We start from the raw sequence: 18,870 nt of genomic DNA on the forward strand, positions 1-18,870 counted from the left end.
AATAATATATATATATATATATATATATATATATATATATATATATATATATATATATATATATATATATATATATATATATATATATATATATATATATATATATATATATATATATATATACATATATATATATATATATATATGTGTGTGTGTGTGTATATATGTATAGGGGTATATATATAGGGTATGTTATGTATGTATCTATGTCTGTCTCTATGTCTGTCTCTATGTCTGTTTATATCTATGCAAATACGTACAGTGATTTAAACTCGGTGTTAAAGCATGCCATCGTGTGCTGAATCAATTTCTTTTGCTGTCGGGCATCAACTAAAAAAGAAAGATGACACACTCACTTGTGTTGCAATAATATGTACAATCTTTAATACCACACATTCACTTCCGAGTGTCATGGTAATCCGCAATTACAGATTCAGAAAATGTAGTTTAAATCCTTTATATTCGCACAAGTGATCTGCACATCAAAAGTACTAAACAGCCTTTAGTAACAAATCTTAAAGTACCAATGTAACAGGATCATAATCAGAAGAAGCATTTTCCACAAAGCATTCCACTACTCAATCAAAGAAAACTTTCTAAACCTCTATCTTATGGCCCTATTAAATGGGACTGGTGTACACCCATTGAGAAGATTTATTATAACACCTGTCTGGCTGAATTCAAACCATGAAAAAATGATACGGAAATACATTGTAACGTAGAGGCCTACATCATTGAAATCATCACAAAAAATATTTGTGAGGTTCCCTTGATTTATTATATTTGAAGGTATGGTACAAGAAAAGGACCTTTTAACATGAAGAATTTAACTTTAAAATTTCTGCGGTGTTGTAATATCTCATCCTTAAGAGTACTGAAGGTTTGGTAAAAATGGCACTGAACTTCGTTGCTCGCACTCATCAAAGGTCATGCTACGATAAAATTGAAAAAAGTTTCCCACAATCGCCTTTTCCGCTATTGAATTTTAAACATTTGCAAAGCAATAAGCCTTTGTCATGTCATCGAAAAATAATCATCTTTCCAAATTAAGAACATTACATTATTTGATTTTTATCATCAAAATGCATCTCGATTTCTAGAACTGGTCTGCGACAAACAAATAAAGAGCTTTGACATGTACACTCGCCATTTCTATAATTAAATAAATAGATATAACAGCCTTCTGTTTCCCTCAGTTACAGTAGCGAACCCATGGACCCGATCTCTGGGTAGCACTATAGTGTAAGAGTAACCACTCAAATTGTACACTTTGACAAAAATACAATTTATATTTTCGGGGCTTCTTTGTCAGGTTTTTACAAATCACGATTGGAACTAATTTGGGATAATTGGATGTTCATATTTTTCAAATTCCTCAAAAGTGTTATGTGCCCTATAGCTGAGCGTTACAATGGTAAAAAAGTACTCATAAAAGCAAGAGTATATATTAAAACGAAAAGTGTTGTGAGCTTACATTTGCAGATTGACCGACACAATTAACCCAAATCAGTTCCAATCGTGTGACAAAGAGCTGTTTCAAGTACGTCATATTTCGAAGACTAGTATAAATTCACATGGAAATATAATTTGCGATTTTCGCCATTGATGCAAAGGAGGCGGTATTTTCTCCACTCAGATTTTACATATTCCATGACATTCGCGAAATGAAGTATTGGGGTATTAATAAAGTTAACAGTAAATTTATAATTTATCGGATTTAGTTTTTTCTTGGCGTCAAAATTGTATTCCTTAATTAAAACATTTTAGTTTTAAATGCACGACATTTCACACATTTTCATCATATCAACCCAGGGTCCGTTTTGTTCGAAAACATGCATGATGGCAGTTTTCATCTTGACTAGTGTTTCGGTATGACTCTTTCTAGAAATGTATGCTGACAGATCTGGCACTGTTTTATGTGTCTGTGAAAATATAGGTTCCCTACACAAGGCATTACGAAACTTTTAAAAGCATATAGCCTAGATTCTTTACGCTCTTTATTGCGATGTTTCGCAACGGGATTTACAAATGGAGGAATAAGTGACAAAAATGTTGGGGTTTTTTGCGTAACTTATTATGTTTACGAATTCCGTACGGGCACTTAAAATGGGTTCAACCTAAAAATCTTTAGAATTGCAATGTAAAAAGTCTAATGCATGTGTTTTATTGAAGTATTAAGTTAACATCTATACCTAAAGGAAGTAAAAGTACAGTTCGTAATTTGTTTCACAACTTCTAAGTGGGAAAATAAAGTGACATGCTCAAAGGGAGAAATGGTCTCGTCTACGGCCAGGCTGCGCGACTTTCTTAAGTTATTAATTGCCCCTTCCCAGAAATTGGCAACGAATGTCGAACAAATGTGTTCATACTTTACCAGTGAAGCTTTTCAAACATTGCAAGACTTTGGCAAACCAACCTTCGCCACGTCCCTTCGCTTAAATGACACTGGTTCGGCCGCGGTCACCACTTTCGGTACAGCAGTCATTCTAAACTTTTTAATAAGTACAAAGGACGTTTGAATATGTTGTGTACATCAACATTACCGTCATATGGGTCCCGTACGCACAGTCGCAGACGGGACGACCTCTCCCTTTAATCCCTACCGAACTCCAAGGAGAAAGGTCGGCTAGTAAGATACCCAGTAGAAATAGTCTGTGTTCGTAATTCATTTAAGTGAGATCGAGAAAGTAAGATTACTTGTCGGCAAGTCTGGTCAACTTAATTTGGATCAGTAAAATAGACTCTGCTGAAGACTGAAACTAGACAACATAACTCCGTGTATTAGATACCACTGAAATTGATAAAAAAGGGTCCCTCCAGGCCTCGAATTCTAATGGAGTAAGGTGATGGAGATCCCAAAAGGGAAAAAATGATAGCTTTAGTATAGTTTTTCAAAGGATCGTCGCTGCTTCAGTATCATTCCTTTCTCAATCATCCGGTATTGAACACGACATTATCTGTGTAAAGGTCTCCACAAAGTGTGCCATGTCATCGATGATCGTGTTTCGCCTTTCGGAAGATTGTTGGGATATTTCAGGCGCGGTATCTAGTCACACGCACATCTTATAACAAATCCCTATTACTCTGTTATCATGTTACAACCTTTCTTCCAAGCCCTGAATAAAATGTTGTTGAAACTAGGATCCATTGAAACATTCTGTCGCTGATTGATGAACGGTTATTTGTTTACCTTTAGAAAGTAACATCATTTTTACCTACTCCCGAAAATTTGCTTTCAGCAATAAGCGCTACCTTATATATGGCGCTCAGCTTTGTGACTTGTACCGTTCCATCGGATGGAAATACACGCGGTTTTCCACACGTTTTGGACATGCAGCCGTTTTTACGTAAGATTGCAACTTCAAATGATCACCTTTAAAACTGTGATGTATTCTGTTAAACTCAAAATCTACATACTTTATGAGAAATACATTATCACTAGATTTAACATTGGATTCGGCCAACTGGTAAATTGTTGGAGTAAAATATGTAAGACAGTGTTGTAGGCAAATAGAATAATTGCTTGGTATTTAATTTTTCAATAATTTGGACAATAATACTGATCGATGAATATCTTGGCAATTCATAAATATGAGATGATTGACAACACATCAAAGAGATTGCAGTTATAAGAAAAGTATTAAAATTATGATTATTACACAAAGAAATGAGGGTTTTCAATTTGCGACCAACATACTAATACATATGATTCCCGAGCGAGCGCCCTCTTGCGCCAGACGATAAAACGCTTTTGTTGTTCGCATTCATTTGATTCAAATTTCTGAGGTACATCGTTCCCTTCGCGTCCAATTCCTTATGCCATGGAACTTATTACCTATGGACACATTACTGTATAATTCATCGAGACAAAGTTTCAAGAAATTTCAATGTCGATTCAATAAATTTTAACTATCTGCCGGCCGTATAATATTACGTTACAGACGTATACCACGTGACTGCAAGGACAAATTTTGATACACTCCTCTGACAAATTAACCGTTAAAAGATCCCTCTGTCGGGCAGTTACTGGTCCTATCAACATCGTCTATTCTAATTTCACAATATTCAATATTGTCACCGCAAACAAGTCATTTATCTGATGGCTTTTGCTATTTACGGTTTATTTGAATGGATGAAGACAATTCATTTTTTCCATATCGCCAGAACTAACAATGCTAGAGCAATTAGTACCGGGGCAATTTGTTGCAGAAGTTGTCTGAGATTTGTCTAACCATTTACCACATCCGGTAGTTCTGGATATATTTGCTCCAAAAACGCGACTTTTGAACATCTATCACAGTATATGGTAAATAGAATCAAAAAAGTATTGTACAAAGTTTTTGTTTCGTCACGTAAATTTCATTTGTTAAAAAATTACGTTAAAAGCCTAAAAGGCAGCAAAATACAAAAGCAAAAGTTTAAGCACCAACTATATTCCAAATTTATAAATACGAAAGCATTTTCTATTCAACATTTGAGGGCGCACTGCATCCAGGAGCTTTACAAAAATATCACAAGAACAAGAAAATAGATACTACCGGAAGAACATGTATTTTCTTAGTTTGCTTGCGTGTCATGCTCTGCAAGATTCAACAACAAGACCTATGACAAAAAAGTGAAAAAGAAAAAAAAGTTGTAAGGTAATGACTTTGCTATACGGTCTAAACTAATTACTTTCCGAAATTCGTCAGGCTTGAATAACTTAGGATTCTATTCACTATGATATGTTGAACGACTATATTCCGAGGTTGTTTCGACTAACTATTCATATAACTTGACGCGTGTCATTGAAGGTCATTATATTAGGGAATTATGTAAACAAACAAACTAACAAACAGGACATGTTTAATCGTAAACTAGACCTAAGATGTTTTATTCATTTCGCTAAGTCGATAATTGATAAAAGTTTAAATAGGAAGTCTGCCATACACAGCTAGCAGCCTGGTCACGGGTGACATTGATGTATGCTTTTTGTGTGTCCGTTATCACCACTTAAAGGTATCGTTGGTTTATAAGTTAAATTAAGTGTTTAAATTTGAGCATGTGAGTCGGTATTTTACTACTTTTCGTGTGTGAGAATACTTGCTCTTGCAATCACGGTTTTGCATCAGAGTTTAGTCAGCAAGTCCTCAACTGCGAGTGGGGAAATTCTCACAAGGATATTAACCCCTATCCGACGCAAGTATTCTGATTCGGAGACTGCTGTCAACAAGTCTGATCTCATTGTTGAACAGCACGAGGAGTGATTCAGTACTGACTACTGACGTCACTTCTTTCTATATCGGTCAAAAATCCAATTCTGCGGTACGGCGAATTTGATCCTCTTCGAGCTCAGAAACGGATTTCGCTAAACCCCCGGGGGACACTAACCTCAGCTTCATGAATTATATCTTATTGTTAGACGGAGAACCGGGCTCTCTTCTACCCATAATAATATCACGGGAAATGCTCCACCACATATGGACAAAATCTAATCATTGCTTACATCTGCAAGGGGCCCGGAGAAGCCATCAAATATGAGTTGACGATTGTTCGTCGCACGGGGTGATAGGCTTTTACATGCCACACTTCCAGGAGAAAAACTATTTATTCAGACATTTTGGCCCAATTTTACATTATTGAACTAACAGTGCGATGGGTGCAGTGTAGGTGGTAAGGTCATCCCGGTTTTGTTTTTCTTTATTATTTAGGCTGTATCATCTTTCGCACTGTTATATGTTATTCTTTGCGATTACAAGACATTTTCTGCTGGGGCGTCTTCTACAGTCGTCATGACAGATCCGTTCCGAGATAGTTTCATACTGTGACCCGAGGCATAACTGCTCAACGTACTCGGCCTAGGGGCGTCAATGCTGTCTTCGGGCTTCCATTTCACTCCCGGCAAGAAGCGAAGCGCCTTCTTGAAGCCTTTCCTGAATCTGTGGGGAACAGGAACGAAGAAACTGAATAAGGATGACATTTCAGGTCAAAAACAAAATTGCAAATATATGTATACGTTGTCGGAGAGGCAGAAACGGTAATTAATGTTGTTTTTTTTTACGATTAAAAGCGTTCGGATTTAAACAAGCCCACAAAGCATTTAATCGTATGACATTTTGAACTCGGATAAAATCTCCGCCTCCCGATGGTTATCAAAGATCTTGACTTTCATTCTAACATATATTTGCATCAAATAAATTATTACGGAGACATGAAGCACATGCTGAATCTGATAAAGCTTTGGAACTTGTTTCAGAAATCACAAACGAAAAGTGACACAAATATAAACAACAAAATACGCAAAATTTTTCTCTTTTTTGTGACACTGAGACATACGGGAACAGATACACCATCTCATGAGAACTCCCACGCTGGCGTGGTCATTCGACACCATACCCTCATAATATCCCGTGACACGTGACGTCATTAACCCATCTTCAATGAGGTCACGACACAATTGCGTGAAGTTGGCGAACATATACGCGAGCAAGTACATAGCTTTTGCGGGCATTCCCGGAGATTGCGCTTCAAGTCAAATATACTAATGATATCTTCAAAAGCGTCGTGATGAAACATTAGCTTTCCTTACCATCTCACAAGCAGAGCTTTCAAATTAAAGGAACACTGTTTACATCCATACAAAATATTTTACGTCCACAACAATCTGACTCACTCGCTGCGGACGAGTCTGTATTGTGGATCACTGAACTGGTATCGTCTTTTGTACATAATATGGACGAAATTTAAAGTCTACACCAGAATAATTACTACCAAATATTATAATATTCTTTTCGGCGAATCATCCTGAAATTTCCAAATACATTCTAACATTTTCAAATCTCGTTTCCTTTCCTTTCCTCTGATAAACTAAGGATGTGGTCAAGTTTAATTTTAAAATAAAAAATAAAACAAATATGTCCCATCAGTATGTAAGACAACAGGTTTTATACTTGTAAAGAAACCCACAAAGTGAAATTTTCTGGCGACAAGTGTTACCTCAAGGTGCCGAGATTTCACTCTGAATCGTTCAGCCGGAAATAATCCTTCTTAAACACGATTTCTAGCTCTACCCATGCAATTTGAGTCTACAATATGGGTACCTTCTACGTGCGTCAGTACCTTGGGGCGAAATTTCATCACACGACCCGCTGTCAATTACACCCAGCGTGTGGTAACTGTGGATACACCACATCACTGAGATATTGAAGTATCTTGGCCAAGTTTTAATGTCACACATGGCGCTCCACGTCCAAGGGTCGAGCAGTTGAGCCGAATAATGTGCGCTTTACGCTTGAGCAGCATCCATCGCGAATTTTCTCGATGAAAACCTACTTCCAGACGATTACACTCCCCCTGACGAGTAGCTAGGCATTTACTTTTACAAACGTTGAACTCAAACACCTCACCTTTCTGAAGGAGACCGCCCGCTATCACCGTTTCTATGCTCTGTATTGCTTTCAGAACTCAGTTGCTACGTTGATTCTATCAACTTGACCGTCTCTTTTACTTTTCCATCACAATTTGTTTACAGAAACAAATACCATGCTGATTTTAAATCGCCCGAGAGTCACAGAACTCATGTTTTTTGCGAATTTACAAACCTTATCACAAAGTATTTCGCTACGTGTCGTAAAGCACGGAAAAAGTACAGGGTTTAAAGGTCCAAGAGCTGCAGTTCTTTGTAATTTATTAACCTCACGCTATCTTGCAATTTTCTCAAATATTCTTGAAATTACACCGGGTAAATGAGGTGCCATGTTGCTACTTTTTAGCAACATTCATTTGTGATCGGAGCGGCAGCTAAATTTAACAGAATGAGTGTCGTTGCTTAATTTTAAATTCCCCGCTTTTTTCCGGAAGAAAATAGACAATGCTTTTTCCAAGTGAGAAATTCAGCGCTGTTTTTTTTCCCATTGGATTAAAATATGTTACTTTTGTATGACTTTAATGCGCACAGGACACCATGGCCATTTCAACCATATCATGCTTTTTGAATAATTTGCATGAAGGTGGTCGTGTGTAAGTGGGAAAATGGCTCATATATTCATCATCTCGTTCCAACATATTTTCATATGCTTTAGTCCGTGTGCAATACTTGTAATCAAACATTTACTCATAGGTATACTACGGCGCGCCAAATGTTTCAAAAATATTTATCGATTCAGTGCAAAATAAACTGTCTTTCTCGATGAAATAAAAAATTAGGTGTCATTACGGAAGGAAATAAGTAAGAAAAGTATAATTAAAAACCAAAAGAAGAAATGTCATTTTAATACTTCATTTTAACTTGAGAATATTCTTTAAAGCGTAATTAGGAAATAAACAATTTTCAACGATTTGAAAAAGTCATCCATACCTATCGACATAAATACACGTATAATAGTTCGCTTAAAAGGTGCAATTAGTGCTGATTTTACGAAAAAAGAATAAGATGTTTACAGTGGTACGTACACAATAATCACAGGAAAATCACTAAAAAACCACTAGTACCACTCGGAAAAAAAATTACAAAAAATTAAAATGTGAACCACATACAGAAAATCATTATAAAAGAATCAGACAAAAAAGCCATGCATACATAAAAAATTATTTATGTACCTAAGAAAATTAAAAAGCAGTACGTCTCATAAAAAACGTATTGTAGATAATCAAAAATATAATATGAACCACCAGCCGCTTTTAACAGTAAAGAGAGAAAATCACAGAAAAAATTCGGCAGTGATGGCTCTAGACAAAAGTGGACATCATCGACTAAAAAATAAATAAATAAATAAATAAAATAAAAAAAATAAAAAAAATAAAAAATGCCATGGACACAGCAAATACAAAAAAAAACGCGTGGGCCTGTGGAAAGAAAAAACAAATGAGCACTCGCCACAGCAAAAAAAAAAGAAAAAACGGGAAAAAAAAGAAAAAAAAACAAAAAAAAAAAAACCCCGAGCACTCGCCACACAAAAAAAAACCAAACGCGCGAGATTACAATTAATTTATTCAAAAAACTCATGGTTCACGTTTCCTTCGATCGATGAATCCCCAACAGCCGGGAATTCGATCACCACATACTCAAATGTTTGACGAAATATTAATTGAGCATTTCAGTGATAACTTTGACATCTTGAATCCTAGCTCTGTTTGGCTAGGCCCAGCCAAGCAGAGCTACTTGAAACCGTACTTGATGAAGTGAAGTGCAATATCACCTAAAGAACGTCCAGGTTAACAGTGAATAGTTCCAGAGAGTCAAGTTAACTGAGCCAATTTGAGACAGTCCACAGTTCAGATCACGAGCGAGACGTACAACCCTTGTACCTTCATAGCAACACTGCGAACATATGGATGCCTTAGGTGCGGTACAGCAGGGGCTCACGTGCAGGCCTTGCACCGAGCCGCTCTGTCATCGCCGTTATATGATTTCTACACGGTTACGTCACGTGTGGTTCGATACATAGCGGCCGGCGTGTTGAGAGAACGTCCATCGTTTTCCGTGTTCGACAAGACGAGCGACACAACTATAAACACGCACTATGATGCAACCGCGATCCCTCAGGACCGGCACAAGCCTAACGAGTATGGTGAGAGTGTCCGGCCTTCGCAACGCCAGACACTCTCATTACACTCGCAGGGCTAGACCGGCACATACACGACATGTCGATCCCCACTGCAGAAAGCTTTATTTCCAACAGTCCAACATATGGAGCTACGATATTTGTGCAGTAGCTTATACATAGCTCTGGGTGCCAGGGCGGTGAGTTACCAGCGTTATACGGTCTGGCCGTGTAACGCCGGTAACTCACAGCCCTGCCACCCACAGCTACATATATATCAGTTATACAGAGAAATAGCGGCTGCTTGATCAGTGTTTGTCAAGTCGGGCGCGATCGCGTTCTACATGTACTACTGAAAACGTTGCCTCGAATCTAAACGGAGTGTTTTAGCCTGAGTATTTTTTCCTTTGCCACACTCCGTTTAGAGGCTAAACCCACGGTTACACGTGGTTCGATACATAGCGGCCGCCGCGTGCAATTTTACTATGCAACTATGCATACCCACACGGCGGCCGCTATGTATCGAATCACACACGTAACCGTGGGCTAGCGGCTAGCCATCGTTTTATTGGGGTAGGACTCCATGGCTTTGGCACAGACTGTCTATGGTTTGGGAGAGGCGGCCCTACACTGTACAGCGAGGGGATCGCTGGTCGCCGGCGCGGCGTGTACTGTACTAGCGACGGGACCGCTGGCCGCTAGCTTACCATCTCAAGGGGGTACATTGAGGCACGCCATGAGCGAGGGGACCGCTGGCAGCCGACGAACCACCACGAATGTTTTGTCCACTTGTAACTGTTTAATATAGAATGGGACGTGTCGGTAACTTGGACGTCCATGAGATGATATTGAAGACTAGAAGCTGAGAGTCATCGCTGAAATACCCAAAATATCTTGTCCAACATCCGAGTGTGATGATCCAAAACCCTCTGGCACTAAACTCTAACAATCAGATTGAGAATTATTCAATTTACATGTTTGGCTTTTTCTGCGGGGTGTCCCACTCTAAATTCTTTTCTCGAACGGGCCTCTTTTTTTCTACTGGGTTTTTTTTTTTTTTTTTGGTAACCTCGTTTTCGTTTTTTTTTTTTTTTTTTTTTTTTTTGTAACCTCGTTTTGGTTTTTTTCAAGCTGACCTCGTTTTGGTTTCTTTTCAGCCTCAACGCCAGCGCGATCTCGGTCGACTTTTCAGTTGTGATTTTCTTTCTTTTTTAGTCAGACCTGATGGTGGTTCGCTTTGTTTTTTTTGTAGTAGTGAAAGTACTATTTTTGGTTTTGTTTTTAAGCATTTCAATATTTTTTTTGTGTGTGCTTGATTTTTTTTTTACTTTTTTCCTTTATAATCAGCATTCATTGCACCTTTATATCAAATACACGTGTATGTACGTCAATAAGTATGGGATTGTGGTATTTTCAAATTTTTGCAAACAGTTTATCTTCTCATTACGGTTTAAAGGGTATTTTACAATTAAGTATTACATAACATTCTCCCCTTTTTTGCAATAATACTTTTCTCGTTTATTTTCTTCCGTAATTCCATCGAATTTTTATTTCAATCGAGAACAACGGTTGCACGTCATCTTTATCTGTACAGACACATTCAAATATTTATTGACACATATTTTCAAATGAATGTTATTTTTGTGAAAAAGTACATTAATAAAATAAAATGATATGGACGAAAGAAATTTTTTCTTTATTATTCATACACATTTTTACTCTATGACGATAATATTTTTGAAACGTTTGGCGGTATACTCACTTGAACTAATTTTAGTAAGAACGTAAAATCCTAAAAACACTGGAAAAGGTTGTAACTAATTGGCATTTAAACACATTATGAAAAAATTAAAACTGAAGTATTTTGGTGTCCCTACCCTGCTATCGACACGCATGCGCAATCCATACCTGTCATTCATCCAGCAGTATATGAACGGGTTGGTCATGGAGTTACTCATAGCAAGCCAGTATATAAACATGTATATCTCCTGAATGTGTTCGCTTCGGTAAATCTCTCGGTGGTGACGACCAAGCAATATGTACACGTGGACCGGCAGCCAACAGATTGCGAAGAGTAATACGACCACGATCATCATCTTGACGACCTGCGGAAATTCAACGGTAAATAGGGCGTTAGTATCGCTCGGAGTATTGTTGACAAGTCGCTGACGCTTGAGATTTTGAACGGCGCCAAATTCATAATCGAGGCTCCAAATACTTCGCACCTTACACATTTTTGCAGTAGTATCGAAGAAAAGTGGGCAAGGAAATGAGAGAGAGAAAAAGAGAGAGAGAGAGAGAGAGAGAGAGAGAGAGAGAGAGAGAGAGAGAGAGAGAGAGAGAGAGAGAGAGAGAGAGAGAGGGAGAAAGGGACAGACAGACAGACAGACAGACAGACAGACAGACAGACAAAGACAGAGATAGAGACAGAGACAGAGACAGAGACTGACAGAGAGACCGGAACAGAAACACAGAAACAGAGACACAGACAGACAGACAGACAGACAGACAGACAGACAGAAAGACGGACAGACAGAGACAGAGAGAGTCATTGTGTGCAGGGTGTTACTGCACTCTCTTGTAAGACTTGTTTTAAATTACCCAGCTGTTTTTTACGGTCACTGCTCTTGTACTTAGCCGTCTTTACAATAGAGTATGATTATATCTATTTTTGTGTGTCGACATGATTACATATATTTGTACTGTACGGGAAATGCATAATATCCTAATGCGGATTGTATTCCAACATCGATAAAATTTCATGTTCAAACTACGGCGCGCCAAATGTTTCAAAAATATTTATCGATTCAGTGCAAAAATAAACTGTCTTTCTCAATTGAAAAAAAAACTCGGTCTCATTAGGAAGGAAATAAGTAAGAAAAGTATATTTAAAAAACAAAAGACAGAAATGTACATGTCATTTAATACTTCATTTTAACTTGAGAAAAAATCTTTTAAGCGTAATTAGGAAATAAACAATTTTCAACGATTTGAAAAAGTCATACATCCATACTTATCGACATACATACACGTATAATAGTTCCCGTAAAAGGTGCAATGAGTGCTGATTTTACAAAAAGAAAAGTAAAATATATGTTATACAGTGGTACGTCCACAAAATTCACAAGAAAATCACTAAAAATCACTACTACCACTCGGAAAAAATAGTACAAAAAATAAAAACGTGAACCACATACAGAAAATAATTATAAAAGAATCAGACAAAAAAAAGCCATGCATACATAAAATTATTTATGTACTTAAGAAAATTAAAAAGCACTAAGTCTCAAAATAAACATATTATAGATAATCAAAAATATAAAATGAATCACAAGCCGCTTTGACAGTAAAGAGAGAAAATCAGAGAAAAAATTCGGCAGTGATGGCTCTAGACGAAAGTGGATCTCATCTACAAAAAATAAAATAAAATAAAATAAAAACGAAAAAGAAATCAAAAATGCCATGAACAGAGATACAAAAAAAACGCGTGGGCTTGTGGAAAGAAAAAACAAATTAGGACTCGCCACAGTAAAAAAAAAAAAAAAAGAAAAAAAAAAAAAAAAAGAAAAAAAGAGCACTCGCCACAGAAAAAAAAACAACAAGCCCGAAATCACAATTATTTTATTCAAAAAACTCATGGTTCACGTTTCCTTCGATCGATGAATCCCCAACAGCGGGGATCCGATCACCACATACTCCAATGTTTGACGAAATATTAATTGAGCATTTCAGTGATAACGTGACGTCTTGAAACCTAGCTCTGTTTGGCTGGGCCCTGCTCTACTTGAAACCATCATTGATGAAATGAAGTGGGCAATATCACCTAAAGAACGTCCAAGTTAACAGTGAATAGTTCCAAAGAGTCAAGTTAACTGAGCCAATTTCAGGCAGTCCACAGGTCAGATCACGAGCGAGACGTACAACCCATGACCATTCATAGCAACACTGCGAACATATCGATGCCTTAGGCGCGGTATGGCAGGGAGCCCACTGCAGGTCTTCCACCGAGCCGAGCCGCATTGTCATCGCCGTTTGGCCTACGTGATTTCTACACAGTTTTACACGTGTGCTTCGATACATCGGGTTCCAATACCATGATAATAAACCACCTTGTTGTTTGCTAATTCCTCGTCTATCCTCAAATATCACCCAAATCATGATAAAATGAATAGTTTTGATGAAATCTGCCGCGTGTTGAGAGAACGTCCATCGTTTTCTGTGTTCGACAAGACGAGCGACACAACTGTACAAGCCTTGCGACTACGAGTATGGCGAGAGTGTCCGGCCTTCGCAACGCCGGACACTCTCACTATACTCGCAAGGCAAGACCGGCACATACACGACATGTCGATCCCCATTGCAGAAATCTTTATATCCACACAGTCAAATATATGGAGCTACGATATTTGTGCAGTAGCCTATACATAGCTCTGGGTGGCAGGGCAGGGCTGTGAGTTACCGGCGTTATACGGCCTGGCCGTATAACGCCGGTGTTATACGGCCTGGCCGTATCCGGTAACTCACAGCCCGGCCCTGCCACCCAGATCTACAGTATACAGAGAAATAGCGGCTGCTTGATCAGTGTTTGTCAAGTCGGGCGCGTTCGCGTTCTACATGTACTAGTGAAAACGTTGCCTCGAATTTAAACGGAGTGTTTCAGCCCGAGTATTTTTGCCTTTGCCACACTCCGTTTAGAGGCTAAACCCACGGGATACGTGTGTGGTTCGATACATAGCGGCCGCTGCTAGCTCTGCATGGCAGGGCTGTGTGTTACCGGCGTTATACGGGAGGCTGTGTCACGCCGGTAACACACAGCCCTGCCATGCAGAACTCGGCCGCTGCGCGCTGCGTGGTATGCAATTTTACCATGCATACCCACACGGCGGCCGCTGTGTATCTAACCACACGTAGCCGTGGGCTAGCGGCAAGCCATCGTTTTGTTGGGGTTTGGGCACAGACTGTCTATGGTTTAGGAGAGGCGGCCCTACACTTTACAGCGAGGGGATCGCTCGCTGGCTTACCACCTCGAGTGTACATTGGAGCGAGGGGACCGCTGGCAGCCGACGAACCACCACGAGTGTTTTGTCCACTTTTAACCAAAACTGGTAACTGTTTGATATAGAATGGGACGTGTCGATAACTTGGACGTCCATGAGATGATATTGAAGACTAGAAGCTGAGAGTTATCGCTGAAATATCCCAAATATCTTGTCCAACATCCAAGTGTGCTGATCCAAAACCCTCTGGCATTAAACTGTAACAATCATGACGTTGACAATTATTCAATTTTCATGTTGGGCTTTTTCTGCGGGGTGTCCCACTCTGTTTTCTTTTCTCGAACGGGCCTCTCTTTTTTTCTACGGAGTTTTTTTTTTTTTTTTTTTTTTTTTTTTTGGTAACCTCGTTTTTTTTTGTAACCTCGCTTTGGTTTTTTTCCCAAGCTGACCTCGTTTTGGTTTCTTTACAGCCTCAATGCCGGCGCGATCTCGGTCGACTTTTCAATTGTGATTCTCTTTCTTTTTTTAGTCAGACCTGATGGTGGTTTGTTTTGTTTTTTGGTAGTAGTGCAAATACTATTTGTGGTTTTGTTTTTAATCATTTCAATATTTTTTGTTTGTGTGCTTGATTTTTTTTCTTTTTTCCCTTATAATCAGCATTCATTGCACCTTTATATCAAATACACGTGTATGTGTACGTCAATAAGTATGGGAGTGTGGTATTTCCAAATTTTTGAAAAGTTTATCTTCTCATTACGGTTTAAAGAATATTTTACAATTAAGCATTACATAACATTCTGCCCTTTTTTGCAATAATACTTTTCTCGTTTATTTTCTTCTGTAATTCCATCGAATTTTTATTTCAATCAAGAAAGACGGTTGCACGTCATCTTTATCTGTACAGACACATTCAATATTGAATGACACGTATTTCAAATGAATGCTATTTTTATGAAAAGGTACATTAATAAAATGCGATGATATGGACGAAAGAACTTTTTTCTTTATTATTCATACACGTTTAAGAACTTTTTTTAGAAAGAAAATTTGACAGTTTATTTTTACTCTATGACGATAAATATTTTTGAAACATTTGGCGCGCCGTATCAAACATATTAAAATGGGATTTCGTCAGGAAGAAAAAAAGGAAAAGATTATTTTGACGTTTCCGCCGTCTTCTCATGATAAGTAAAATGTAATCTTCTTACTCTTGAAAATGTTAGGTTATCTTGGTCATAATGAAAATGGAGAAAGGTAATTTGACAAAAAAAATTAAATAGTTCGGTAGGTTACAGTCGTCAAGATCCAATCTGTCTTCAATGTCAACGCTGAATGCAGAATTCTGATGTCGCACGACATTTCACTACGTGAGATTAGGCTACAATCTGGAATACTGCACTGCCCCCAGTGGCCACAAGGAGGCACTCTGCTATCGTCTGTGCTAGCGATCCACATTAAACATCGTGGAAATGACTGACTTTCGCCTCGCTCGCGTGTCTGAGGAACATTTGGAAACTGCAGTCGACCAAAAGAAAATCGTGCCGGGTTCCAGTTCCCGTTAATCACGCATAAATACTGATAAACACTGTTGATCTCTATTCTCAAAGCCCCGACCTCGATTGACTGAGAAAAAATTACAAAACTTGAAAAGTCTTTGCTTTGCTATAGAACGTAAGATCTTTAATCGTTTTGCGCAAAATTAACGCCTTGGGCCATTGAAAATAAAATAAAAATATTAAGTAATAAACTTACATGTAAATATTTGCTCGTGAATTTTAAAAAGCGGTTTCGTACTAATACGTAATATTTATAAAAGTAAAAGGGTTTAGCATGAATGATGAAACAATGTCGCCAAATACAATTCTATGATATTAAAAGGACGCATTCATGGTGGTTGCATAATAGCTTTTCAAATGTAATATTCATGGAATGGATGTAATAAGTCACCTTGTCTTCTGGTTGAGGCACAGAATAAAATGAAAATAAGTCTTGGTACATTCTAGCGTTCATTGAACTGAAGATCAAAAGACGATCCAATGAAGAGATCCAAAGTAAAGCTAGCTTCAGTGAATTTGGAAACTTTTGCGCATTATTAGTTTCATTCGTTATCTTTAATTATCATTTTAGGGAATTTTCGTGATGATGGAACCTCAATTATTCTGTAAATTTTACGTGTATAAGAGGGTTTCGAGCTTGAGGTAGTGCGCCCCCTAAGTTTTCTCAAAGTTTGTGCGTGGAAACTTTAAATTTTTCCCTTTCACAATCAAGAAAATAATCAGTTTGTAAATGTGCAAAAATCGGTACTAAAAACAATTTACCCAAAATTTACTGACACATCAAATTCAAAATGGCCGCCGTCCCTGTGTTAACTCTATGGGGAAAATTGAAATTTTCGATTTCACAAGACTGAAATCTGATCTCCCAATCGGTCAAGCACTACAAATATGTACAATTCAGAACACCATCGACGTCCCACAAATACCAAAAAATCAGTCCATGAGCTTCAAAATGAGCCCTCGCAAGTGGTAGAACAAAAAGGTATTGTAAAATCTTGAATATCTATCCGAGATTCGAAGGCACATTCCGCAACAAGACCGAAGAAGAAGATATCTCAAGAGTAGAAAAAATAAGTGAAACGGACCTTAGAATTGCAACAAATACTGATATAAGGTAACGCATATCCATATAGCTCGATGGAACGTGATACCAACTCTACTTCATACGTCTCGATTGCCGTTCAACGAGCTCTCAACTTCAATGAAAGTGCTCCCGAGCATGTGGTATTGCAAGACAGTACACTTAGACACCATATCGGAACAGAACAGAACACATTGCAGATGTCAGGACAGTAACTTGACATTGTTTTGTGAAGAAAGACACCGAAATAATTTATTGCTCGCGCCGGAAAGTGCACTCGCCTCAGCCGAGTCACCAAGCGTGCCACTGATCATTCTATATGTTAGATACAAATAACATCCATCGATTTACGTTTACTTTAATTGTTCAGACAGACATCAGTTATCAGCCTGCGCTAAGTAATTTTCTAATGATCGGTAAATCAGGCCAGGTTATAGGCTAACAGTATCATAACCGAGAGGTGATAAAATCAGTCTTGTTTCAGATGACCGTCTATACGGTGGACGTCACGCAGAGAACAAGCACGGGCACCAATAGCAACCCGTACACTGGCGCACCCGGGGATGGAGGAACAAGATCGACTGGAAACGTATAAATCACTTTTTCTGCCGCTTTCGATCTCCCAATCGGTCTAGCACTACAAACATGTAAAATTCAGAGAATCCATAGCATAGACGTCCGATGTTCCAGTCGCAAAGACTTAGAAAATACGTTTCAAATGCCAGCGCTGGCTCCTCCGCGGATTTACAAGTTCCAATTTCATTGCACGTCTATTTCCCTAATGCGTATTACAGCTGTGATTCATCGCGTAGAAGAAGTATGTATTATTAATAGCGTAGGAAGGAAATCCTACATTGGATGATTCAAAGAAACACTCACTTATTAAAGTGAATCCTTCGCAGAAATGCATAGGCACGCGCGTATCAAATTCGATTTTATCGGTTTGCTGCCTGGTTCAAGCAATTTATCTAAATCATTTTGGGTATCAGCCAGGGCAATATATTTCGATGAAGAGAAATGATAAAATCTTATTTTTCTCGAGTGCCGTTATTCATTTAAGGCAAACGTGATTTAAGCAATCCATAATTGTTTAGTATGTCCAAGTAATGGCCCTTAACCTGTTGAACGAACGAAGGTGGAAGCCTTTGAAAACTATAGCATAAAATGCACTTGGCTTAGTATCACACAGCGTAACGTTATTGCTTGAGAATGCTTGGCTGTTAATAGTGCCAAACGTTTATTGAACCCCGACTATTATCTTTCACATGAGATCAACTTTGCAAATAATTGAAAGTTTTATTAGCATTAATTCATACGCTTAAAAACTAGCATGAAAAACACAAAAAACAAAGGGACAAAATATGATAAAACAATCGAAATTATTCATAAAAAACATTTGTATTCAACAAATCAAAGTGCATGATATCGGTTTTATGCTTCAGCAATTTACAGTTTACGTCATTTTCACAATGTCCTTGGTAAAAGTCTTTTCGTTCTGCGTACATGTTCTGCGGAATAATATAAAATTTCGAATCCCTGTCTGCAGATCTTGCGTTAAGGTTATATATCTTCCTTATACGCCAATAACTTAGCCATGTATTGCATTTTTACTCATTTTATATATTAAATAAGACTCGCTGGGCATTGATACGTGTCTACAATGTAACCAAGCGTATTGAAGTGGCTATTGAACGAGTAGAAGTAGGGGGAATTTT

General features: G+C 38.1%; 1 protein-coding gene across 4 annotated transcripts in view; it reads right to left on the reverse strand.

The window, feature by feature from the left end:
• Positions 1–356: 356 nt before the first annotated feature.
• The window catches only part of LOC139122755 (tachykinin-like peptides receptor 99D), a 122,920-nt gene continuing 104,406 nt past the window's right edge, over positions 357–18,870 (reverse strand). For 3 of the 4 annotated variants that reach the window (XM_070688451.1, XM_070688449.1, XM_070688450.1), the window contains exons 5-6: positions 11,430–11,626; positions 357–5,918 (exon numbers count right to left, since the gene is read on the reverse strand). In XM_070688451.1, the coding sequence (XP_070544552.1) occupies positions 5,732–5,918; positions 11,430–11,626 (384 nt within the window). In that variant the 3' untranslated portion in view covers positions 357–5,731. The remainder of the gene's footprint in view (positions 5,919–11,429; positions 11,627–18,870) is intronic. The other variant, XM_070688453.1, reaches the window with a different exon arrangement.

This window comes from Ptychodera flava, chromosome 22, assembly GCF_041260155.1.
Source record: "Ptychodera flava strain L36383 chromosome 22, AS_Pfla_20210202, whole genome shotgun sequence".
Classification (NCBI taxonomy): domain Eukaryota; kingdom Metazoa; phylum Hemichordata; class Enteropneusta; family Ptychoderidae; genus Ptychodera; species Ptychodera flava.